This window comes from Rhynchophorus ferrugineus, unplaced genomic scaffold (assembly GCF_030347505.1).
Source record: "Rhynchophorus ferrugineus isolate W39M unplaced genomic scaffold, kcgeb_rfMv2 rfM5, whole genome shotgun sequence".
NCBI lineage: Eukaryota > Metazoa > Arthropoda > Insecta > Coleoptera > Curculionidae > Rhynchophorus > Rhynchophorus ferrugineus.
In genome coordinates, this window is record NW_027472584.1 from 13,823,176 (window position 1) to 13,850,890 (window position 27,715).

At 29.5% G+C, this 27,715-nt stretch overlaps 1 protein-coding gene across 1 annotated transcript in view; it reads left to right on the forward strand.

Annotated features, from left to right (window-relative positions):
* The window catches only part of mav (TGF-beta domain-containing family member maverick), an 82,575-nt gene that overhangs the window by 11,798 nt on the left and 43,062 nt on the right, over window positions 1-27,715 (forward strand). The window contains exon 2 of the mRNA XM_076405241.1: window positions 19,021-19,123. Within this exon, the coding sequence (XP_076261356.1) occupies window positions 19,021-19,123 (103 nt within the window). The remainder of the gene's footprint in view (window positions 1-19,020; window positions 19,124-27,715) is intronic.

The window sequence follows — 27,715 nt, forward strand, 5'->3', positions numbered from 1 at the left end:
CCCAGTTACGCCTGTAACCAGGCTGAGTAAGACTAGATGTCTTCCGGGTTGGTCTCTAAGTTCGTCACTGGCCAGTCGGTAGGTTTAGTCCGGAGTCTACGTTAAACAGTAGGTCCAGTCCAGATAAATCCTTATTAATAAAAAGGAGACTTTAAAATATAACAAAAAATAAAATTACTTAAAATACAAATAACTATAAAGGATTTTGACTTATAGCAACTTAGCAATAAAGAAACTCAATTTAATTTCAATTTCTATATGTAAATATAAAAAAGGGAATTGAGAATTCATTGCCTAAAATAAAGAACCGTTAGAAAGTTTTTGGATAAAATATGAAGTTAATAATAAAATTATTTTGCAACAATACTATCAATCGATAGAAAGTATTATAATATTTGATAGAGTACAATATAAAGCGTAATATGTAAAATAACGTTTCAAATACAAAACGGGGGTAATTTTTAGATTCACTTATGTTTGGCTATGAAAACTGGATTTATTTTAATATATCTGTATAATAAAAGAGTCTAACCACTACCACTGACTTGACACAGACAATGTTAACAGCCGCATGAAACAAGCATACTGCAAGTTATAATAGTGCAGTAGGTGCAGTAAAAATAAATCTCTTTTTTTCATATAATCGAGGGTTTTATTTAACATACTTAGAATAGTCTGATTTTGGTCACATATAAGCTGTATTTTTCTAACTTATTACCATATTAAAGTGAGTTTCACTATATCTCTCTTATAGGAGTCCTTATTCTAATTTTGAGGTGACATTTTCACCATTTGTTGATTCCCATCTTTGATGTAATTTCAAACAAAACTTAGCCAACCATTCATAAAGCTACCAAATAAGTTGTTTAATACGAAATGTTCGAAATACAGTTTTCAGCTTTCTAAAACCATCTATAGGAAAATGATGGATTTATTTTAATTCTAATATTATACGTTCATTGTGATAGGAAAACTGTGCTATTTTAAAATATAATTATTAACTCGAGTGAAACCATTATGATCGATAATTATAAACAATAAATAATTGCACTAAAACGAAAAATGAATTAATATTAATAGCTAAATATGTTCTTCTAAAATGTTCGAGTCTTTAAAATAAAATTCCATTCCTAACTATTATTATACCTGATTTAGTGAACATTATATTAGTGTTAATAATATGAGGAATAACTGTCCAATTAAGATAACAAAACACACTCTAATATAAGCAATAAAAATAAAAAGCAAACTTTCTATTTATTTAATGCTTATACTACTGAAGGCACTAATTCAATATGTTGAGTAAGACTCTAATTGATTAATTTAAACCACAAATAACTAAATATCAGCTAACAGCTTATAACAAGTACATTATCGAGTAGTTAAATTGACGTACTTCAAGTATCTGTGACGAGGAAACACCTTTACCAATGTTTTCGAATGCATCTGTAAGAGCTTCTCAAGTGTAAGTTTTAATTTGTCATCTTTACTTACCAAAAATAAACAACTTAAAATGATTCGATCACATATTCCCGCTACATGTAGAGTTTATATATTCGTATTAAACAGAAGGAAATTTATAATATGTTAAATGAAAATTAGAAAATGTTAAATATTTAAATAAACTGATTTGATCACTAAAAATTAGCTGTTGTCTTTAATTAAATTACAGTTTCTTCTTATAAAAATGCCAAACTAATTTTATATCTTCTAAATATACTATTATTATAGATTCAAAACCAACGTAAAACATCGTAATATCTATGATTGATACAGTGTATTTGTTCTAAATCTCTTCATAGGCGTTTTGTTGATCATAGTAAATCTAAGTAGATAAGCCCCAGCTACATCACAGTTTTGTTGAAGGTATCACGACTAATGAGAGCTAATAATAATTTTCAATTAATATTAAACCAATAACTTAAGGGGAATTGAGACTTAACTCTTTGAAAAATAATTCAATTTTACTAACACACTAATACTTTTTTTAAAACGACCTGTGTTTCTTATTGTTATATCTACATTTTCCAGCACCATTTAGCTTCCTTTATATAATTTTACTTAGTGGATGTCAAAATGATCTATGTTAATATTACATTATCCATGTACTCATTTAATCCAAATTTTCAATCACTATCGTTACTATTTACTTTAATTTACGTTACATTTTCCTTTATTTTCTTCTCTACAGTAGATACTCAAGTTGCACATTAATTTATCCCTTATGAGATTTATAGACAACATCCTCATCAGAGTGTAGACTTGTTGACTGTATTAGTACCTCATAAACTGATCCTACTGGTTTATTTGAAGCAACATTGTCAAAATGAGATCAAAAATTCAAAAGGAATTAAGGGTATAACGATATGATATATTTCAGGAATGGTAAATATTGTGTTTTGTGTAACAACTATATCTTGAAAGATGACATAAATTGAGGATTGCATGAGTTAAAAGGTATATAAAACTTGAGTTAAAAAAGAATATTTTTATACAAATAAAATATTGGACCATTTTTATGAGGGACAATAGTGCCTAGCAGTGGAAAATACTTGATAAAACATTGATATACATAAATTTACAACAACAATATTATAGCTATATATATATTATTCATCAGATCTTCTGCGTAAAACATTAACTTGTATTCATTAATCTATTTTTCATACGTAACATTGATTACTAATCACAAAAAACTTTTTGCGGGGAAACTTTTATATTTAGATATTACAAATATTTAGAGAATTACAACATTGAAAATCGTGAGTTTCAAAGTCAATAAAACTAATGATCCGCGAAAAATAAGAAAACAATATTTTATCCAATAGTTTCCGATTAACCCATATTTCAAAATTTATATTTGGAATTTTGTTTTTTCGTTACGCGCAAAATATAGAAGCAATTTATTTCGTCCAGTTAAAATAGATAATTTTCGGTATTTTTATCCTGATGATTTATTAGTATTATTATAATAAGTTTCACGATATTCATAAAACACTAGAGGTGTTTGATCAAATCTAATTTGTTGGCTGATTTATATTTTGATGTTTAAATTAATTGTGTGCGCGATTATTTGAAAAAGTTAATTCAGTTATCTTTCATCTATCATCGTATCATCAATTGTAAATACACAAAATGTCATAAACTATTTTAATTGTTTCATCAATCATTGTGTGATTGTTGTTATATTTAAAACATCTTTGAAAACACTTACCATCCTACATAATTAATTAATAATTTAGGCAAACCATTTTAGATAGCTAATAAGACGTTGCGGCTTTGACACCCCACTGTTTATGACCAATAATGTAGGACCTGATATAGAATAAATAATCTCAGTTATTTAAGTAAGGCTGAATGTCGTCTGAAATGACGTTTTCTCGTGACTTACCCAGTAGTCGGTAAATTTGAGAGTTATAAAATATTAACGCCCATGGGACGTTAATAAAGCTGCTGTTGCTGACCTGATGATCAAGTTCAAAGTATTGTTCACTAAAAAGTAATTTGCTTTTATAGTCAGCTTTAAACTTATACCTATTCTACTTGTTCTTTTAAATATCATAATTTGTCGATTTGGTTGGCGCTGTGTTGAATATGATAGGATGGTCCTGCTACTGTTGCGATAGTCACGGTTTCGAATCCTGCTAAGGCATGATAGTAAATTTATATAATTGTTGTAGTTGTTTATAATTGTGATTGCCTATAAAGCTAGTGTATAATATCCGATAAGGAGAATCATCTCAATCACGACTGTAACCAGGCTGGGTAAGACCGGATCTCTTCGGGCATGATTTATAAGCTTAACTCGCCAGTCGGTAGGCTTAATGCCGATGATCGTGGTTCAAAGCCCACGTTAAGCAGTAGGTTGGGAGCAGATAAACCGTAATTAAGAGGGTATTAAAAAAGAGGGTAGAGAGAGTAGTTAAAACAACACTTTTAATTTGTGTTCATATTTTTGGTAGTAAATTTGAACTTATTATATATAAAGTATTAAATCCTATTAGTTATCTAATATATGCTGTGAACTGTTAAATCCCGAATTTGTTTGATTACACTGCCCAACAACGAAAATGCTTAGGTGCTAAGATTAGTATAATATTTAGTGCTAAATTCAAAAATCACACAAAAACTATTTATTGGTTCTAGCTTCAGAGATGCAAGTGACATTTTACATTTTCTACATTTTACATTTTAATTGTGGATAATTTGCTTTTAAATATTGGCATATCTGTTAACTATCAATATAGTAATAATATAGCCGGTTGAATAAACGGAAGAATATTGTTGTAACGATGAATTTCATAGTATTGTTTATTTGTTATTGATACTAATATAAGTTCAAATGTAGAGTTGCTCCAGATGACTTGCAAGAAAATGGTCAAAAGGCAGTGATCTTATGAACCACCACTTAATTTTTTGTTGATATAACGACCTGATTTTTTCAACAGTTTGGAATGTTAATCAAGAACAACCACACTTTAAGTATTAGCATATTTAATTAAATTTCTTACAAATATATTACAAATTAAAAAAAACCGTTTTACGAATATATTTATATTACAAAAACTAGAGTTAATACAAATGCTTCTTTATCATATTCGTTATTATTTACCCAAATTATAAGGAATCGACTATGTAGGGGATATTCTTTCTTTGTTGGGACAGTGGCAGTATTTTTATTAAACGTTCAAGTGACATTGCTCATTAATAGCTTATGACTGCTATTGAGATAAGTTACTTGCAAGTTTCTATTTAATCTGAACTAGATATTAAACCCAACGTATATATCCAGACTTCAATATTTTATGGCAATTTACTTTTTATTGCAATTATATAATTTATTACATTTTTCAAATAAAATATCGAATGCAGTATATAATTGATTTGTTCAATATCCATATTGTCCATTGAGAGCCAAGTAAAACATATCAACGAATAAAACGAATAAAAGCGAATCTAAATATCTATTCATCACCACATTTTAGTTAACCAACGAATTTTCGATTATTCGGCCAGTATTCGATAATACAATAGACTTCGATAACTTCGTAACGGTACCAGTTTTGGGGTAAACCGACCAGTCTTAAACCATACCAGGCTCTGGCTAAACAGTCTACAGTCCTGAAAACAATGCAGTCAGATACATAGCAAACTCGGAACAGAAGGTTCTCATCATCATCACAGCGTACCACTTATAGAAGTCATATAACACGCAAAGCTAGATTCTCACTAATTTCGTTAACACACCCGCAATCTTTTGTGCTATTTTCATCAGTTAATTCATACATCCACCACATACATCACAGAATTGCCTTTTATGGAAGAGCTATGCATTGAAATTAATTTAAATTTATGTATATATGTAATAAAATTTCCCTAACCTTAATTTAGCGTTGATGATCATCTTTTGACTTACTCTGCGTAATGATGATCACGTTATTTCATAATTTTTAGCGTTGGGATGTATCGGCTGAAAACAGTAGAAACAGTCGATAGTCGCAAAACAGTGGAAAGAGTAAATAGTCAAAAACTAGCGACTGACAATAGTAATAACTATTTTAAATGTACGAACCCTTTCCTGTATAATTAAGGAACGAAAAGGGACGGAGATAATTGCTTGGAGCAGTTAATTTTATATGTACTAATATTTTCCAATGGTAGTATAAGCGAGACGGGGATGTATGTATTCCTTCACGTACTAACTTTGAACTAGAAAAGGAAAAAGTAATTATTGATTACTATTAACTTCCGATTAATAATTTCATTTTAAACGAAGCAGAATTACTTTTATATTTGAATGTTCTGTGGATCTGTAAAAAGGAATGGAATTTTACTATCTAAATAATTTCGTTCTAAATGGAATAATACCCTACAATTTCTTTATCGTAGTTTAATATGTTAATTGCTATTTTTAAATAATATACTATAATAAATATAGACAAAACAAAGGAACTTAAACAAAACCTAAAAACAAAAGAAGCTAATTAGAAAACAAACTAATTCATGACATAATTAAAGATGATCGCACAATAACTACTAGAGCTTTTTGAAATAAAGTAAATGCATTATTTATTATTGGACGGAAATATTTTTTAACAAAAATCGAGATAGTAATCGAAATATTACCTATTATTGTCATAAAAACAGTCAAAAGTATTTTACTATTTATCATTCATAATTTTAATCCTTTTACCCCATTACATTAATCTTGAAGAATATCGTTCCAAAATGCTGCTCTGTTAATGTACAATATATTGTTATTTACAAACAAACTACCAAAAATATCATAAAACTATATATGTTACATATAAATCTTAAGCTTCATTTGGGTACATTTTTGTCAAGGTCGCAACTAGAATGACAGAACCAGAGCGTTAAATATCATCATATCAATCACTTGGGCCGAAAATAGCGACTGAAACAGTTAATGGTAAAAAGTAGTAAAAGCAGTCGAACCAAAAATAGCGAATGAAACAGTCGATAGTAAAAAGTAATCAATTACTAAACAGTCGATAGTCGATTTCAGTCGATAGTTCCCAACACTAATACTTTTATTACGCACTAGGCAATTTCACTAGACGAGTTCCAATCGCTTTACTTAATCTTTTCAGTCGTCAAACTAGTTCGTTGTTTTGAAGAATTTGTGCTACTTTGACATTTTTATAGGTTTTTATAAGTCTTTGCAAACCTCCTGATCTCATCTTTAATCAAACTGATCATCTTCATTCCCAATATATTGATTAATAATTTCTGATCTCTGGGGATATATTTGAATAGTCCATACGTTTTTATAATTCACTTAAAGAGAAATAATGACAATAACTCTAATCATTAGCTTATATAGTGGGTGATCAAGCAGGTCCCAACATCTAGCGTCATCGTAGCATCTCCGGTAGGTAGTTAAGCCGAAATGTCGCTGGAAATAGTGGTCAAAAAATGCGAATGAGAGCTATAGCTTGAATAATTATTTTGTAGCCTCATCTGATGGTTACTGAAATTCATATTTTATTTCATTAACTTTAATAATATAAAAAAGCCTTTTAGTCTTCTGGGCGAAATTAAATCTATTTGGAAGTTAAGAATTGGAATCTTGTTGGTATTTTTAAATAAACACTGAAATTTTGTAAAGCTATTACTCGTCAGTTATAACCTGATAATATTATTCAAAGGAGAATATTTTGATATATTTTTATGCGACAAAATTCAACTACAAGAAAGACGGTAGATTTATCTTCCACTATTATTGTTCTCGCAATTAACAAGCCTCTCCTAAGTTAACCAGAACGCCAGGACCAGTCTCCTTAATCCAAAGCTACGCTCGTCACTCATTGTCCTGCTACCAATGACAGAAATTTGACCATTCAGATTAAGACTAGGGTGTTTTGCAAACTATTAGTGTTTTTTTTTTAAATCTGAACATCTTGTATCCATTAATAGTATTTTTTTTAAACACCGTTATATAATATTTCTTGCACATATCTTTGTATGTTAATATTCTGTTAAATATAACCTATGCATCAAATGTATCTGTGTACAGTACAGCGATAATTCCTAACCTGTTTTTATTATATAATAAACCTATATTATAAAAAATGCTAATAAAAATTGAATTGTTTAAAACAAATAAAAAAAAACATAATTAAAGATGAAAGTCTATTTTCCTTAATGTTAAATAATTCAAAATTCTAATCTGAGCCTTCAGTGAATGTTTCAAATTAAATTTGAAAAAGAGTAAATTATCAGCCACTACGAGGGCAGAATCTTTTTGATCAATCTAGATAAATAAATTGCAAATGGAAAACCCATCACTAACTGGGGAATAACTGTAAATAACTCTATCTCTCTTGTCTATATGCGGATATAAAATTAAAACAAAAAAAAACAATTCTTGAAAAATAACTATAGGTTATTGTTAATGTTAATTAATTTTAATATAATTTTGCTGCGAATGATTTAAATGTAACTAAATGTCATATAGATATGTATAGAACAATTCTTAGTAAAATATATATTTTTGATAACAGGAAATATTTTTCATAAAAAAGTAACATCATCTAAAATGTAACACGAATTGGAAAAAACCATAAACTGGTTTTAATTGATTTTGTTCGGTGAATTTGATTTCATAATTATATACATAGTTGACTTTTGAATCCTATTATAATGATATAACATTAAATCAGTTAAATCATGACATGTTTTTTTTTCGTCAATTTTTTCCATTCATTTTTTATGTGTTTTTTTTGTTAGTTATTTTATCTGTTGTATTGAGCTTCAATGACTGATCTTATGGGACTGACATGGGACTGACTAATGGGTTTGAAAATAAATTTCCTTTTGCTTTCAAAAACATATAATCATTTTATCAGCAATTAATTTATTCATAATATGTCACGCTGGATTTACCTAGATTCAATCATTATTCACTTTATTAGATTTTGGTTTCTGATCAATAGAACTGAAGAAACTAGATCAATTCCTCTTAACATTATTATTTGGTTGAATCATCTCTATTACCGTTCTTCGATTATGAGTTATATAATCGATATATGTTGATATGAAATATCGTTGCCATAATGGAAAAGAAAATTGCTTGTATATCCTAAGGGATTCGAACTCGCGACTATCGCACCAGTAGGAGGACCGTCTTGTTGCCTTAACCAATGTGGCTACCATGTCGGTTGATTTATCAATTAATTGGCAGACAATAATTCCCCCCACTCTCTCACTGATATTTCAATATAGTTATACAATGTAACTTACACATTTTAAATTCATTTTAAGTAGTTATATCATACTCTAATATAGTCAGGTCATTTTAAAAAATCGAAAATTGAAAAATGAAAATAATTTTGCTAAAAAAAGAGAGTCTTAATATAACTAATAAATCATCCTGATATTAATGCTTATTCCTTCTATGTTATTCATTATTAAATACTTTTCTGTTGTTTTTTTATACAAGTAAAATTTATAAAAATAAAATATAAATCCGAAATTCCTTTCTTGGCCAATAGCTTAGTGAACACCTATAACACACTCACACACACACACACACGTATATATATATATATATATATATATATATATATATATATATATATATATATATATATATATATATATATTTGATCACCCTCATTTATTAACAAAGCTAAAAATCACTTGATGATTAATCAGAAGATATTTAGATTGATAGATAAATGAGTGTTGAAAGGTTTTAAAAGAAAAGACTCCAGGTGCTTTTAATTTACGAATGATCTTCTTCTTCTTAGTAATTTTCGGGTCATAACATGAATCCGTGTAGAAATAAAACTCAATCATAGCTACGATATAATAAAATCGGTAATATCTAAATATATTGATTGTATCATTGAACCTAGTCACGAAGCTTTTGGGCCTCATTTGTGCGTAGTCAATCAGTGGATAAATTATAAATGACGAACAATTGTGTTGAGGTGACAACACTTAGTCACTGTATAATAACATACAAGTCAATTCGTGGATACATTCATTTATTTAGTGAATAATATATACGACAGGATTAACAGAATAATGAAAAATTGAACACTTTTAAACGAATAATGATCAAATGTCAGATTATAGCGATACAACTTTAAATCATTCGAGGTTATATATACATATATATATATATATATATATATATATATATATATATATATATATATATATAATGATTGATTATAAATGCATATATAGAGAAATTGCTAACGATCCTTGAATGTATGGGTCTTATCATTGTATTGGTTATCCAGAAGGCTTCAATCTTCAGTTAATGAAATAAGTTCGCATCTCGAAAACAATTGACGCTCTTGAACACTTCCTTGGTAAATTTCTGAACTCTTTTTGAAGCCGAAAAACTCCATATCTCCCTGTTTTGATTCAGTATTATGGTGGTAGATCCAAGGTCTATCCATGATGATGAAATGATTTATAAAATCATTTTAATCCTTTTCAAAATAGTAGTCCAATTTGTGTCGGAAGATATACATATAGCGTAGACAAATTGATATCTTTACAATGTTCAAATTCAATTAAATTTTACCATTAAATTTTAATTATATTCTTATCGAAGGTAAATTATTAAATTGATTTAGAACTTTTAATTTTACTCTAAACGAATAGATGGAGCACCATGAATTTATTGAACTATCGATTATTAAAGTAGTTGTCAGCCTTACTTTTTTTTTTGGTGAGAATTTTGTTTATACTAGATTTCGTATTCTGTAATTAATATGTATTAATTATTAATATGTATTAATTATTAATATGTATTAATAATATAAGAATAGACTTATCTGAACTAAACTAAACTTAACTAAACGTCACATAACCAATATGGTGCGTAATCAAAATGGTAGGTGGACTTTTGCCCCACCTTGTATTATACATTTAACACTCAAATATATTTATAAACGACAATTATTAGAAAAATAATCTGTAAATACCATATTTTTTCATAATTTTTAATGGACAATAGCATTAAATTAAATACAAATATTATAAAATTGATGGAACAATTTTGAAATCAAATTTACAACTGCACCAATAAACAACTTTAACATACCTCGATATTAAGGTGGTAACTGAGGAACAACCAACCCTGTAGAAGTATGTATGAATGAGTATATCATAATCCTCCTCAGACTATTCGCCCACCTAATGGCACTGGTTCAAATATCACAACTTCCTGTGTAGGAACTGAATTTATAACAAAACGGCCTTACCGAGTTCATTGTCTTCAGAATTATTGTATCGACAATTTTCCTATTTTATTTTTTTATTAATTCATTGTTTCCATCATTATTTTTTTTATAAATTTGATATTTATGATGAATTTACAATTATTTTTCGTCCATTCAGTTGCAATTAAAATATTTAAAAATACTTTGACTATCATATAATATTATTATAGTAATAGAACAAGAAACGCATGCTTTAGAAAAGTTTTCTATAAACGAAAAAATTAACTTATATCTTTAGATAACCTTTAAAACATTATACAACATTTTACTGTTAATCAATATAAATGAAAATTAATAATACCGAAGTTGTAATAAACTTTGTAATATCTAAATATATTGCTTGTATCATTGGTAATTGGTAATAGGAAAATAAAATGCCAAAAAAATGTAAAAGTTAAGGAGCGTAATTGGCATGCGGGAGGTCAACAATTTCAGTCATTTTTTCCGTATATTTAAAATGTTAAATGGTTAAAGACTTTATGCGTTTACGGTCGATGTCGACATATTATGTGAAAAACCTAAACCCCAGCTAGCTATAAATGAGGTATGTTGTAATAAATGCCTTAACAGATATTAAAACGTTATGGTATGACCATATATTCGCTTATTAATTTAAAATAGGTTTCGCATGAAAGTTTGATATCGAGTTCATTAAATATAAAATTGTTCTTATCTACAACTTATATGCCTGTGATTGGTACGAGTTATACGTTTTATATTTCATCTACAGGTATATTCTAACATTTTGTGCATAAAAGATATTTTATTAATACTATTTTATCATACCAATATAATCATTCTTAGCCACCTATAAAATATATCTCAATTACTTACTACTTAATAATACATTTGTAAATTACTACATATTCCGAATAGTTTTCTTTTAATATTTAAAAAATAGAATTTATTTACACAAATTAATAAAAAATTTGTATAATTGCTCTATATATGTAATAGTCATAATTTTTCTTGATACTGTTAATATATCAACCAACTGATTATAAAATGTTTCAATATAAATAAACATGGTTTGAGATTTAGAACAATATTTATGTAATTTTCTGTTCATCTAAAATAACACTACTAAGATATGTAAGATAGTGATTTGACACAGGTAAGAGGTTAGACGATTTATTCGCCACAAAGAGGTCGCAAAAGACAGGATTTTTTTTAATTACTCTTCGTGAGTCCAAATCTGCCCTATTGGCAATAAATATTTCTTCTGTCTATATTATATATACATGGCATGTAGAAAATCACTTCATTAAGCAATCTTCTGTATAAAATATTATCTTAATTAATTAGTCTTATTCTAATGCTTATTCTAAAGTCTACATATGTCCAGTAATCAGATCAAGTGGTGTTAAACATTTTAGTCTACGCACTTCACTATCACGTCGCATATTTAGCTGATTAGCGAGTACATTGGGATGCATTGACACTCTTTCAAAGTACTTCACACAAACACGTTGAATTACACTCGTTATAGGTTCTAGAGGAATATCGCGTTGTATCACTTTATTTGAAATATAGTACGGAGCATCAACAATGGCACGCAACACCTTATTTTGGAACCGTTAAATGATGGATATATTAGATTTGCGGAAAAGACAGGATAGTATAAAATCTGACACACAATAACTGCCGCAGTCACGCTAGTAACTAGAGTGATTAAATTAACAAAAATCAAAAGCACAATTAATCGTAGTTCGAGGTTCAAAAACTAAGTAGTGCTGGAATGACTTAAAACAATAAAACAATTCTTATCGATTTTCATTAAAACTAAATAAAATAATTAACCTTTTAATATGAATGTTGCTTTCGCACCATTCAGTTAAATCAAAATATGTTGTGATAGATGTAGGCTATAATAATCTCCGCTAAACATATTCAATATGCATCTAATTTTCATTGGCACAAGTAATTTTCATCAAAATGTTTGAAAATATTTTTTTATTTATGATTCAATTTCAAAATATCGATCCTAAATTTGAAACTTTAAACTGCAAATAAAATTCAAGGATATTGAAATGAGCTTTGCTTATCTTTCATTGAATGAACATGTCCAATTATAACAATACTACATAGTTGAGTCGTAAATAATAATCAATCAAATCAAAATATTTCGCTTGGATATGGTATTATTTGGAACATTAAAACTAGATAGAAATTTAGTAGTTAATAACAATAATTTAATCATCATTTATTATTTCCAGATACAAATTTTGAAGTGAAGTGAATTGATTTTAAGATATTTTATATATCAGGTGTATGTCAGTACCGGGTTTTAAAAACGCTACATAATTTTCAAGAAAATGGAAAAATTTATTTATTCAAAGTATTGACCATTTGATTCTATACATCTTGTCCATCTGTGTTCATCATCAAAGAAACTGTTTATACTTTGAGCAAAACCATACATCGAGCCATTTTCTCGCTTCTTCGAAATTATAGAAGTGCTATTCTGCAAGCGCGTTTCCAATTGATACGAAAATTTGATAGTCGGACGGGGCAAGGTCTGGAGAATATGGAGGGGCGATAATATGTCCCATCCAAGTACTTAAACTCCTTGACCGGTTTTGCTTTATGAGAGGGAACGTTATCGTGATGTAAAATCACTTTACCGTGTATTCGGGCCCATTCTGGAATGTTTCGATCAATGCATGGTTCAAATTGATCATTTGTTATCGGTAGTGATCATTATTAACTGTTCCACCGGATTACAACGTTCGTAATACACCACGCCACTCTGTTCCCACAAAACACAAAACGATTTGGTCTTGGAGTCGATCGGTAGGCTTCTCCAGGTGTTAACCATGATTTTTTACGCTTAAGATTTTCAAAGTAACTCACCTTCACCTTCCCATCTTTTGGATTTTCCCCATTGCTCATAATCGGTCCCTAGTTTCATGGCCACATTTAATGCTTCTGCCAATTGTTTTTGAGCTTGAGCTGGGTCTTCATCCAATAACTCTTGCACATTCGCATCTTAAAACTTTTTTGGTCCATCAGAACGTTCTTTGTCTTGGACATCAAATCACCACTTGGAATTTTGGAAACCACGCCACATATTTTTTAAGGGTATAACTTACTTGACATTTTCTAATTCGCAAAATATAACATGTATAGATTAGAAGCTTGATGTCAGTAGAATAAAATGACATATGTCTCAAATCATAACATTGCATACTTAAGCCTAACAACATCAATTAGAATAATCGGCAAAACTTTCCGGTTTAATTAGTAAGCATTTATTGACAGAGAAGCTGGGTACCTTATCCTTTTATCTGTATATCAAGTACTATCTAAATAGAAACTACTTGACTTTAGTGCTACATCTAAAAGAGAATGGTATCTTTTAAAGCTCTTCACTTTTTTTGTTGTTGAGAATAAACTGGCTAAAACATAAAAGTGTCCTTTTCCTTAATTGTATCGATATCACAATTTCTAAAATGTCAAAATCAACGTTGCATGGAATTACCCAGACTAACTATTTTTTTTGATAAAATAACTATTAGTTTTGACCTTAATATCCAATGTGATCACAATATAAAATTATAACCTAAATCACTAAAAATAATCATATTTGTTGATTTCTTTTCCTTAACAGATCTATATATCTGTCTATATAATGTATTAAGTTTTTTATTTCCTGTATTTTGCATTCATTGATCTTTATGTTATATCTTAACTTTAGTGTTGACTTAGCTCAATGGAATCACAACATTTGCATAGAAGTCGTTAATACTTGACACAATTTTCCTATTTTCCCATTTTCTATTAAATACATACATAAATTTTCAGTCATGTTAGATATTATTAAGAAATTAATCATAAGCTAATGTTATGTATCCGAGATTGTTAGTGTTAATTACTGATATTATTATTATTCAGTCATTTTTATTTAATACTAAGTACCTTCATAGGCTGACGTGACAATTAGTTACATCAGAAGAATATATAAATATTCATATGTTATATCATATTCATAATTTGAATATTTTTTTAGGTCTATATAATGTCCTAACTATGCAAGGTATATTTAAAATAAGTCTAATCTAATCTAAGCTTCGTTTATTCACTATACTTAAAATCCTTAAAATGTATCAAATTATTTTAAATTATTTTTATATTAAATGATAATAGGTTAAAACTAATATTCATCTAATTCACTAATGTTTACTTATATTTAACGCCATAACATATATTTATAACGCAATAATTATTTCAACGTATTTAGCATGGAAGTGAATGATGGTAATATTTACATATTTTTCACTATAAAATGTTATGGCACTGAAACGTGAAAATTCTATTTAAAAACACATAAAACACACTAAATTAATTTTAGCTCTTTAAATCGACGGAGTCATTTACGTCTTCCTCTGGCAAACCATGTTTAATTATGTGTATGTTTTTTTAAATTGTACAGTATGAGACAAAAGATGAATTTCAGTTGGATTCATGTAAACTAAACAGCAACTTTTATTTTAAATAGCAGCAGGATACAATATATGGCTTTGTAAATTTGTCTAGGTTAAGCATTATTATAGAAGTGTCATATATATAAGTTTAGTAAAATTAGGCTCAATCAACAGGTGAAACTAATTCAAATTATTTCAGAACATGTGCCGATTTTTCGTTTAAAACTTCACTCAGAAACAAATTTTCATTTTAATGTAGATTTGAACTTGGGGGACAGGTCAGATAAATATTATTTCTCTGGAATGTCAGATCTTGGAAATGCTTAAACCACTCAATAATTCATATATGTGATAAAAATGTATTATTATATATTTCGCTCTATAAAAGATCATTGTTTAAGTAAAGTGTTTGCTAGTAACGTACCACTAGTAAGTTTTATATAAAATTTTGCACCAAAATATAAAACACGTACCAAAAAAAAATACAAATGAATGTTACAACCAAATGAATACGTTTATAAGGACCAGTATTATGCCTGGTAGCATCAATCATTATTTTATACAGATATATATTTTACTCGCACCTCGTTTATCATGTAATCTTAAATAAGGAAATTGTATCTTATTTGAATTCGACTAAATATCTAAGAATTAACCTTGATATCAAGTTGAAACGGAACTTATTAAGAAAAAGCATGAAGAATTAAAAATTAAGCTCAGAAGCTGTCTGTCAAAAACTAACTAATGATATACAACTAAATATTTAAACCTGTATGAATGTGTGATATTGTAGTGAAACTAACATTGATAATATATTCTATTATCGCTAATAATACAAAATAATTTACTATATCCTTTATACTTATATTTTATTAATGGTGTTATTAAGAATAAATGCGTAATGTATTTCTGTTAATTTATATTATTAGACTAATTCATTATAATTTTAATAAAATGTTTAAAAAAAATGTTTTTGTTATTTAGTTATTATTAATTTTTTATAATTTTTAGACATTTATTGTATTTGACTGTTGTAAAGTCCCCGACCTGGCACATAAATGTTTTTAATTAGCCCTAACCCTCAAAAGGTGCTTGTATAAGTTTGACAGCTGTCGGATTATTACTTTGTGAATTATAGCATTTTGAGTGAAGCAACATTTGTTATTGTGAAAAAAATGGATAAAAAGGAATTTCGCGTGTTTATAAAATATTGCTTTTTGAAGGGAAAAAATACAGTTGAAGCAAAAACTTGACTTTATGCCGAGTTTCCGGACACTACCCAAGAAAAGCCAACCATCAAAGATTGGTCTGCTAAGTGTAGGCGTGGTGAAATGAGCACCGAAGATAGTGAACGCAGTGGACGCCCAAATGTGTTTGTTACCGACGAATACATTAAAAAATTCGACAAAATGATTTTGATTGACTGTAAATTGAAATTGAATGAAACAGCAGACATTCTAAAGATATCAACTGAACCTGTACATCATATCATTCACGAGTATTCGGGTATGAGAAAGCCCGGTGCAAAGTGGGTGCCACTTTTGACCAAAAACAACGACGAGTTGATGATTAGGAGCAGTGTTTGAAGATGATCAAGCATAATAAACCCGAGTTTTTGCGTCGATATGTGACAATGGATGAAACATGGTTCCATCACTTCACTTCAAATCATCACTTCACGTCATCCGAGTGGATTGCACACGATAAATCCACTCTATAGCGTTTGAAAACGCAACAGTCGGTTGGCAAGGTTATGGCGTCTGTATTTTGGAATGCGAATGGTATAATTTTCATTGACAACCTTGAAAAAGGCACGACCATCAACAGCCATTATTACATAACGTTATTGGACCGTTTGAAGGACGAAATCGCCGAAAAACGGCCGCATTTGAAGAAAAGTGCTGCTTCACCAAGACAATACACCGTGATGCAAGTTAGTGAGAATGATGGCAAAAATCCATGAATTCGGCTTCGAATTGCTTCCTCATCCACTGTATTCTCCAAATCTGCCCCCCAGCGACTATTTTCTGTTCCCAGATCTCAAAAGAATGCTCGCTGGGAAGACATTTTCGTCGAATGATGATGATGAAGAAGTGATCGCCGAAACTGACTCCTATTTTGAAACAAAAGACAAATCGTACTATAAACATCATATCGAAAAGTTGGAGGATCGCTATAATCAGTGTATCATCCTTGTAGGGAATTATATTGAATGAGAAAATGTTAAGTCAGACAACAGCGAACAATCATCCCAGTCATAGCAGCAACCAGGCTGGGTAAAAGCAGATATCTTCTGGAAAGACCGTAATCCAGATAAACCTTAGTTGATATAAAGGAAATTAAAAAAGTAAAATTATCTGGCCGATCTTAAACGGCTACCGTCAATAAAAAAATCTACAAAATCAAGAACCTTATATAGGAAAATTGTCATATAAATTTCATAAGACATCATATCTTTTAAATTTATTGACTGCATAATGCTTGGTATATTGGTCATGCTAGACGCTTTCAAATAACAAGTTCTAAAAGAGCTGAAGACTGATGGGCGACATACCGTACTCACCTGATATGGCTTCGTGTGACTTTCCTGTCCTCGGTACAAAAATTATTAATTAGCAGAATCCTTTAAAACTTAATAGAATCAATTGGAAAGAATTATCTAAAGAAGTTAACGTTCTTAGTGGAATTTGCACAGCAGCTTGCAATTCAAGGTGATCGGCCACCAAATGCCGATTGCAGTAGTTCAGTTTCTCATCCGTATATTATTGAAATAACGAGTTACCAAAGTTTGAGAAACTATAGCATAAAGGGGTGCCAAGTGCAAAGGCAAACTAGCGAACGAAGGAATGGGCGATACTCAAAAATAATTTTATCACAACTATAAGCTATCCAAACGGAACAGCGACCACATACATTATCGTGGTCGTTTCTTTGGGAAGGAGATGTTATATTATGAGACTGTTACGGCACTGGCTATGAACTTGGAATTCGAATGAATGAGACGTCTATAAATAGACGTCGAGATAGTAGTTTATTTGTTTTGGAATAAATAAAAACCCTAAGTATTGTTTTGTATCGCCATTGAACAAGTTACATATTCATTCCATAGAATAAAACAGTATTTTAAAGTAGATTAAGGTTTTTGTGTTTTAAACTTTTCCACATTTTATTACATATTTGTATACGGCCTCTAATCACGTCAACCTCTTGAATTACTTAGTGACTGGACCTACAACTTAACATAGGCTCCGAACCTCAGTCCTCAGCATTACGTTTGCTTACTGGTCAGTAATCAATTTAGAGAATATCCCATAATACGTCATACTGTCATCACAAACATAAAGTACATCCATTCCCTGAGGGATTCGAACCCACGAATATGGCAGCAGTAGGTGGAATATCAAGTCATCTTTACCACTGCGCTGCTGACCAGGCTTAGATCTATTTAAAAATAACATTGATTATCTAACCTTTTTTTTCATGGACATCATAGAATAAGTCATAGAGTTTATTCTTGACAGATTTGTTATTTATATTTTTAACGTTCAACATGAATATTGTATAAAATCACCGACAGGAATAAAGAGTTACCGCACAATTTCTTCGGAAATCGCGACAGTTTATATTTATTCTGAATGAATTTACTTTTATACTACGTAAATGCATGTTATCTATTTTAAAATCGCCCTCGTATAGTCCGGAGCATATAAACAACTCAGAAATAGCTACAAAACAAAACACTGACTTCGTTCATAGACAATATTCCATTCATGTATCGTGTTGCCGTTTGGCAATGTATCGAACATATATCTAAAACAGATTTCGTTTTGCAGATTAACATAAGCCTAGAGGAATATACCAGTGTGATAACAACATATCTCAAACTAAAAGACGATACTTTTGAGGAAGTACCAGAACTGAAAGTATATAGACTTGGTGAGTATTTTGAATTTCCAATGATTATAAGAAAAATATAAATCTGTTTTTTATTAGGCATATTTTTCTTATATACTTGTACTATATGGTATGAAAAAAAAAGATAATTCATTATTGAAATATATTTAATTTTATTAAAATAATACACAATAAAAAATGGGTTACATTTTCTATGAATACATTTATATTCTATCTAATAAAACAGCTAATGCACGTCATCAAAATTTATGACGTCAGCACGTCTCATTCTTGCCGCATAACTTAGAATTTTGGTTTACAACGTTTGCCGTTAACTTCAAATCATTATCTCTAACGTTTTGAAGAATTTTGTAGACATTTGACTACACGGTCGACCAGTATCAACACAAATCGAATTTTATAGGTTCGGTTACATATTCCAACGCATCAGACAGGATTCTTCTTCTCAACTCTTTTTAGGAACTCAACTTCTTTTTATAGAAGTAGTGTAATTAATGTTATATTATTTAAGATAGTCGCAGGATAACAATAGGATAACAATAGTATGCTATGTACTTGAACTAATCAATATTGTATTATTCATCAAAGAAAATATATATATAATGAAAAGTCAAAATATAAAAAAAATGTAATAATAAAATAATATAATTTAATTTATCAACAAAATAATTTAGTATTAAAATAATATTAAAAATTATATTATAAAATGAATAATAGTAATGTAAAATGTGTATTAAAATAATAGAAATAAATTATAACATCTAAATTTAATTCTTACTCAGAGGTCTAATTGTAATAATTTTTAATTTATTTTGACACATTCTTTCTAAATACCAGACGTTATTATAAAAAATACACTTGTCACATGCCAGTATATGAATTTCAAATATTTTTAAGACTTTTTAATCTATATCTGAGCGCTGCTATGTTGCAGAATCATTAAAATGTAGAACTTAATGATAGATATCCAGTATAAATAGTTAGTAATCAGTCTAGTGTAGGATAAGTGTAAGTAATTGTAAATCATTCAAAATTAATTTATAGTACTACAGTTATAGGAGAAAAAACAAAAAAACTAATTAAAATAATAGAAAATAAATATAATGAAATAAATATACAAAACAAGGCAAGCGAACGAGCAAAATATAATTAGAGGAAAATCAAATTTGCATAAAATGTACAAGGACCAGTTTAAAATATTAGAACTGGAAAAACTATAAATTAACTGAAAAGATTAAAATAGATGGTGAAAAATATGCCACAGGTTTCCTCAGTTATCCTTAAGAATCTATTCACATCTATTACATTCAGATCTCGTGTATATATACAGATCAACATTAACCTGTATCATAAATAAAACATGAGGTCAATTTATGCTGGTTTAATTGGCATTTTTCTTACCGTTTTATAGTAGCTAAAATCGAAGGCTTTCTATATACAGAGTCTTCATTCCAATATTATGACATAATTTAAAATTTTACGTCATTAGAAATACCCTAAAAGAAAAAAAACGATAAATTAATGCAATCAACATAGCTGTTTAATATTACATTGACTGTGACCATGTAATATACAGGGTGTGTGAAAAATAAAAGTAAAACTATTTCAATATTATCATCGGTCACTCTTTCACCAATTGTATAGTTTTGTATATATATTATAGCAAGAGGGGTAGAACTTTCTTCATAAGTGTTTTCATGCTATTCCTTCTTAATAGGTGAGAGCCATTTATTGACACGAAACCAGCAGATGCAGATTGCTATCCATATGATTTTTGGCTATTTTGGTGACAGGTTGCTCAAGGATATCTATTCTAGACTATTCGGGTATAACCGTTTTGAATTTTTCAGAGAGAGTTAGCTATATATTATTTGTTAATAAGTTTTCTATTTTGATCCTTGTTAGTGTGTCATAAAAAGAGAAAAAAATCATAGAAACAAATATATTTTCGATTTAAAATCGGAAGAACTAAAACTAAAAATCTGCAATGGAAGACATAGAAAATATTGAATAATCATAAAATATATTTAGAAACATATACTTATCTACTAAGCATCTTGATAAAGTTCGTTACTTGATTTCAAAAATAATGTGTTTCGTTATATTATTAACTGGATTAAATCCAGATATTATGCGATGGCACCATATGTATCAATCATAAATGTATCATAAATAAAATATGAGGTCAATATATGCTAATTGAATTTGTCTTGTCGTGTGAAAGTTCTAGGAAGTATTCCAAATATTTGGTGTCTTTTTCCGGTAAATAACATCAGTAAAAACATTATTCTTGACATATTTGATATGTGGATGTTATAAAGTTTTTACTGAAATAGAAATCATTATTCCTTTTTGATATTTAATTCCCTTTATTTTATTATATATTATTTTTATTTGATTCGTTTCATATTTTTTAGATTTGACAGTCTCTAAAAACTACCGAAGTCTATAACAATTGAAATACTAAAAATATTTCCAAATGAATAGAATCTAATCTATCTAAACACAGTAGTAATGGTAAAAGGCTCGAAAATGAATTAATTAATGATATAATTATTAACAAGACACCATTATGGTGGTTTCATTCAGTGGTCTAGGATTTTGATGTTGATGATAAGTTATGTAAAGTAGCTAACATATTTAGGAGAAACTAATTTTTGAAAATAAATCCATGGTTTTAATTGAATATTCCTTCTAAAACCCTTGTCATAATCTTACTAAACCTATTTATCTTATACCAGCTGTACGTGTAGTCTGTAAAAGAACAGGCACGTGTTAACATTTGTTTAACGACAAGACAAATTCTTTCGAGAACTTTTTTTAGTTAATAAATAATTTTCCACATTTTTCCATCAAGTTCTTTTCTATCATGTTCTATCAAGTTATTTTCATTTTCGGAAATAAAATATAATTAGTGTGTACACAATCTGGCGAATATGATGGATGTAGTTTGGATACAATGTTTTGATAGATTTTTTCTTCTGACAATTTTTTTTTCTCTTACTGTACCGTGCAAACCTCAATATGTTGCAGCTGCATTAGTTTTGGTCAATAAAACAGTGCTGTGAGCATGCAGTCTAAAACTGATGGACGTGTTTGTGTTTATTTTTAATTATAGTTACACTTTTAATCGTTAGTAGAATAACAATTACCATGTAATTTCTTCTTAATCAAAATGCTCAACTGTTACGGTTAAATTAAATTCAGCTATAATATACTGTGACAGAAAATGAGAATGCACCAAATATGTGATACTTTTAAAGATGCAAGTATTTTGTCATTGTTCTATATTCAATTATTTAAATCGTCATAATTAACATAAATATAAAACTACAACTAATTAACACAACGAATATTACTTCGATTTTTAGTTATTCGCAATATTTCCTTTTAAAGTCTAGATCCTCTGAATTATAATCCTAAGCTGGGCTTATCTAACAGGTCAATTGAAAAGTCCCCGGCCTGACACATAAATGGCGCTACTAGAATTAAATCCATGTGTTTTTTAGTTAGCCCTAAGCCTCAAAAGATGCGTGTATAAATTTGACAGCTACCGGATCATTAGTTTGTGAATTATAGCATTTTGAGTGAAGCAACTTTTGTTATTGTGAAAAAAATGGATAAAAAGGAATTTCTCGTGTTGATAAATTATTGCTTTTTGAAGGGAAAAAATGCAGTTGAAGCAAAAACTTAGCTTGATGCTGAGTTTCCGGACAGGAATATCAACCATCAAGGATTGGTATGCTAAGTTTAGACGTGACGTGAAAGACGTGAAATGAGTACCGAAGACAGTGAACGCAGTGAACGCCCAAAAGAGGTTGATACCAACGAAAACATTTAAAAAATCCACCAAATAATTTTGAATGACCGTAAATTGAAATTGATTGAAATAGTAGACACTCTAAAGATATCAACTGAACATGTACAACATATCATTCACAAATATGTGGATATGAGAAAGCCCTGTGCAAAGTGGGTGCCGCGCGAGCTTACTTTTGAGCAAAGACAACGACGAATTGAAGATTCAGAGCAGTGTTTGAAGATAATCAAGCGTAATAGTTTTCAATGGATGAAACATGACTAAATCATTTTACTCCGAAGCTAATCGATAGTCATCCGAGTGGACTGCACACGATGAGCCTGCTCCAAAACGTGGGAAAATGCAACAGTCGGCTGGCAAGGTTATGGCGTCTGTATTTTAGGATGCGCATGGAACAATTTTCATTGACTACCTTGAAAAAGGAAGGACGATCAACAGCGACTATTACATAGCGTTATTGGACCGTTTGAAGGACGAAATCCCGAAAAGCGGCCGCATTTAAAGAAAAAGAAAGTGCTGGTTCACCATGTCAATGCACCGTGTCACAAGTCAGTGAAAACGATGGCAAAAATCTATGAATTGGGCTTCAAATTGCTTGTTCATCCACCGTATTCTCCAGATGCCCCCAGCGACTATTTCCTGTTCTCAGATCTCAAAGGAATGCTCGCTGGGAAGAAATTATGAACGAATGAAGAGGTGATCGCCGAAACTGAGGCCTATTTTGAAGCAAAAGAGAAATCGTACCAGAAATATGGCATCGAATAGTTGGAAGGTTGCTATAATCAGTGTATTCACCATTGAAGGGAATTATGTTGAACAAAAAAAACTAATTTTGCCAAAAAATATGTTTTACTATGATAGGCCGGGGACTTTTCAATTGACCTGTTATAGATTTGCTTTTTTCGCTAACAGCCAACATGATTAATATCTTTTTTAAAATTAGCGTTAGTAACATTGATGATGTCATAAATAAAATAGTAAATCCCTTTAAAAATTCAAAATGCATCTTAATATTATTATCTGAATATATATAATTAATTATCTTAATAAAACTCGTATGTCTAAAATTAACACATCTTATTTTAGTCTTTAGATAAGAACTCGTACCCGTGTTTCAGCGTAAAATTATGTGAAAACACAATTTATCGCTAGTGAGTGAATTAATTGAATTCGGTCAAAATTGATTTATACGACGTTAATTGATTTATAGAGGTCGTGCGGATTATAAATGCACCAACCAAAAATAAAAGGCAAAATATTTGAAGCTTTTTATAAATTTATTTCTGATTTATTACAAATCGTGTTGGTATTAGGTTGGTGTAAAAGGATGTCGGTTTTTGACCGCTAACTTTATATTTAGATGATACAGCTCAACAACAGTTTTATTAATCACACTAAATACCGTTGCAATCATTGCATTTTTTCAATAATACATCCGCTAGGTTTCAAACCATTTTATATTCTCCTCCTCCTAAATCATATATCATCCTTTGCAACCAATTAACACGCCTTCTCAGTGAATACGCTGCTTCTATTGCCATGTGTATTTAAATTCTCTAAATAATTTTATGAGATATTTATTATCATAATCTTCAGTAGATTTACAGATTTTTGTAGCAATTGATATAGAATTACTTTATGTACCCTTTAAAGGGGATTGTAGAACTTACTTTGTCCTATAATTCCTTCTTTCTGTAGATATATTTACTAGTATGGGCAGCTTAATTTTTACCTGATTACCTACACTTGAGCATTTTATATACAGATACTTAATACAATTTTATATAGACATTGTCATATATCCCATATACCGGAGGGTTGATGACGGTTGCAGAAATAAAAGTATAATTTCCTTCAACATCAACACTTATTCCAACGCCAGAAGGTTTACAAAATTGAAAGAAAATCAATAACCAGGATTTAACAAATTCAATATTTTCTTTTTTTTGCATCCAAAGCTATACTATAATCCTAAAAGACTGACATTAATACTTTCTTGGTCAATTTCTGAACACGAACTTGCATCTGAACCGAAGCGTCAATATAGTCAATATATTAATCAACTAGTTTTATGAATGATAACAGTTTGAGTTCATATTTGAAGATTGGACACTTATAGCATGTAACTATATATACTCTCATTCATTACACTTTAGAAATTTTTATAAATTGTTAATAGGAATAGTTAATATACAAGGCGAAATGTACATGTTTGGAATATCCATGAAAAACTACGCGGAAATACGTAGTAATAGTATAATAATAAGGAGAAATAGAATAATAAATATCTGAAATTTATCATTAAATTTAATTATATCTAAGTTTGGGTAAAATATTTTAATTTCTCCCTAATCGATGGCCTTAAAATCGCATATCTCTAATAATAGTTATTCAATGAATCCATACTATAGTGAGTTTATGGAGCAACATCTACAGAATATTATTCTAAAAATATTTTTAGCCGGCTTGGTGGCGCAGTGGTAAAGGCGATGGGACGGTCCTCCTACTATTGCTATAGCCGCGGGTTCGAGTCCTGCTGGGGCATGGTTGTAAATTTATGTTTGTGATTGTTTAAAATTTGTGAATGTTCTAGGCAAGATAGTGCAAAATCCGACAAGGAAAATGATCCCAGTCACTACAGTAACCAGGCTGGATAAGACCGGATGATTTCTAAAGTTGGTCACTCGCCAGTCGGTAGGCTTAATACTGAGGACCGCGGTTCGGAGCCCACGTTAAATTTTAGGCCCAGTCCAGATAAACCTATAGTTGGTAAAATGAGACCTTTAAAATATATATTAAAAGAAATAAAATTTTTACTTATTTTATTTTTAAGGAGGAAAGTGAAGAGCAAGCTCATACGTTGCAATACAAAATTCGTAATGGGGTAAAAGCTAGCTTCAAGGCTTATGACAATAAGATTACCAAAAAACTGACAAAAAATCAACGATCAAAACAGCACATATATCATTGAGGAGCGCTTGAAATTATAAAAATACTAGCGACCCGCCCCGGCTTCGCACGGGTGCAATGCTGATACTAAATTAAATACACTACAGAAAAAATATGAACGTTGTATATAAAAACATAGCGGCCCACTCCGACTTTGCACGGGCATAAAATATATATGCCTATGTCACTCAATGAAAACATGATTAAAATCGATCCAGTATTTTTGGTTCATTCATTACTGCCCTTGGCCTGCACGCATTAAATTTGGAGTAAAACAATTCCTCTTCCCCTATACTTACTATGAAGATTTCCTGCTATCTTTGGAATATCTAAATTCATACAATTTTTATTACATTACACATTTTTAAACGCAAATTTTAAATTTGTAATATCTCCGAAAATATTTGTTTAATTTACATGCTGTAAGGAACCATATTGATCTATATTAATTGCACACTGTATTTAAGGTACCTAATTCGATAAGGATTAATGCCGTATTGCTAAAAATAGCTTCGTAAATAAGCCATTTTCTCACGTAAAAAGTAAACAATAAAAATGGTTAATGTGGATTATCCCTAAAAGATAAACATATACCATCGCGGACTTTTTTGTAGACCTTTTTATGGTGTACAATACTGTAGTACATTAATTTGATCTAACTCGTAGGGTTAGGCAGCGTTTTTGCTAATTGCTAAATAAGCCTAAAAAAATAGGTTAATTTACGACATCACGTTAGAAACCTCTAAAATTAGCAATGTTGCCTTAGTATATTATGCATGTATTATACATATAAACCTTCCTCTTGAATCACTCTATCTATTGAAAAAAACCGCATCAAAATCCGTTGCGTAGTTTTAAAGATTTAAGCGCACATAAGGATATAGGGACAGAACAGGCGACTTTGTTTTATACTATGTAGTGATGTTAGCTCTTAATAATAATTTAAAAAACCGAAATTACTTTTTCCTTAATTCATTATATACATATAATATATATATATATATATATATATATATATATATATATATATATATATATATATATAAATTTTTGTTAAAATTTCATGGAAAATAAACATATTAATTAGGAATTAAATTTCATTGCTTGGGCATCAAAGTAAAACCACAATTTTCCGGAAAATATGAAACAACTGTTGAGAGATTTACTTTAAATGTTACTGAGATCTGTAAATATTTAACTTCAAGATTACGGATCTGATCTTAAATCAAAGGTATAAGGTGTATGTATTAGAGGCATAAAATGAGCCAATGCAAATATTTTATATAACATTTTTTTTACGATAAAAAAAATTCTCCGTCTTTTTTTTCGAATGAAGGTTAATACATTATTAAAGATAATGAGTACAAAATTATGTCGAAATAACGGTTCCAAGAATTACGTATTGAATTTTCAATTCTTATTTATCTCTAAAAAAACCAAATAAGTAGCGAATAGTTGCAATCAATTCTCGAACCTAACGTTGAAATTCGAAAAAGAACAGGGTTATGGAAACATTATATAATTATTTTATAAAGGGCTAGACGTATTTATTAATTTTTGAAGATTTTAAGAGATTGCTCAACTTGAAGAAACTAAAAAGTTTGATTCAAGAATGTATTTTATTATTCAGGAATATTTTTTAAAATCGTATTTAGGCATTGTTGCTAAAGCTTAAAAAAAACAAACATAACATATGACTTTCATCACATTTTTTATAAAACAACTTTTACATTAAAGCGTGGAAGGACACAAACAGAAATTGTTCGTAATGTTAAGGTCTCGCCAGCTTATAACACGGAATAAAGTGTTTAAGAGACCAAAGACTATTCGAAAAACCTTGAAAT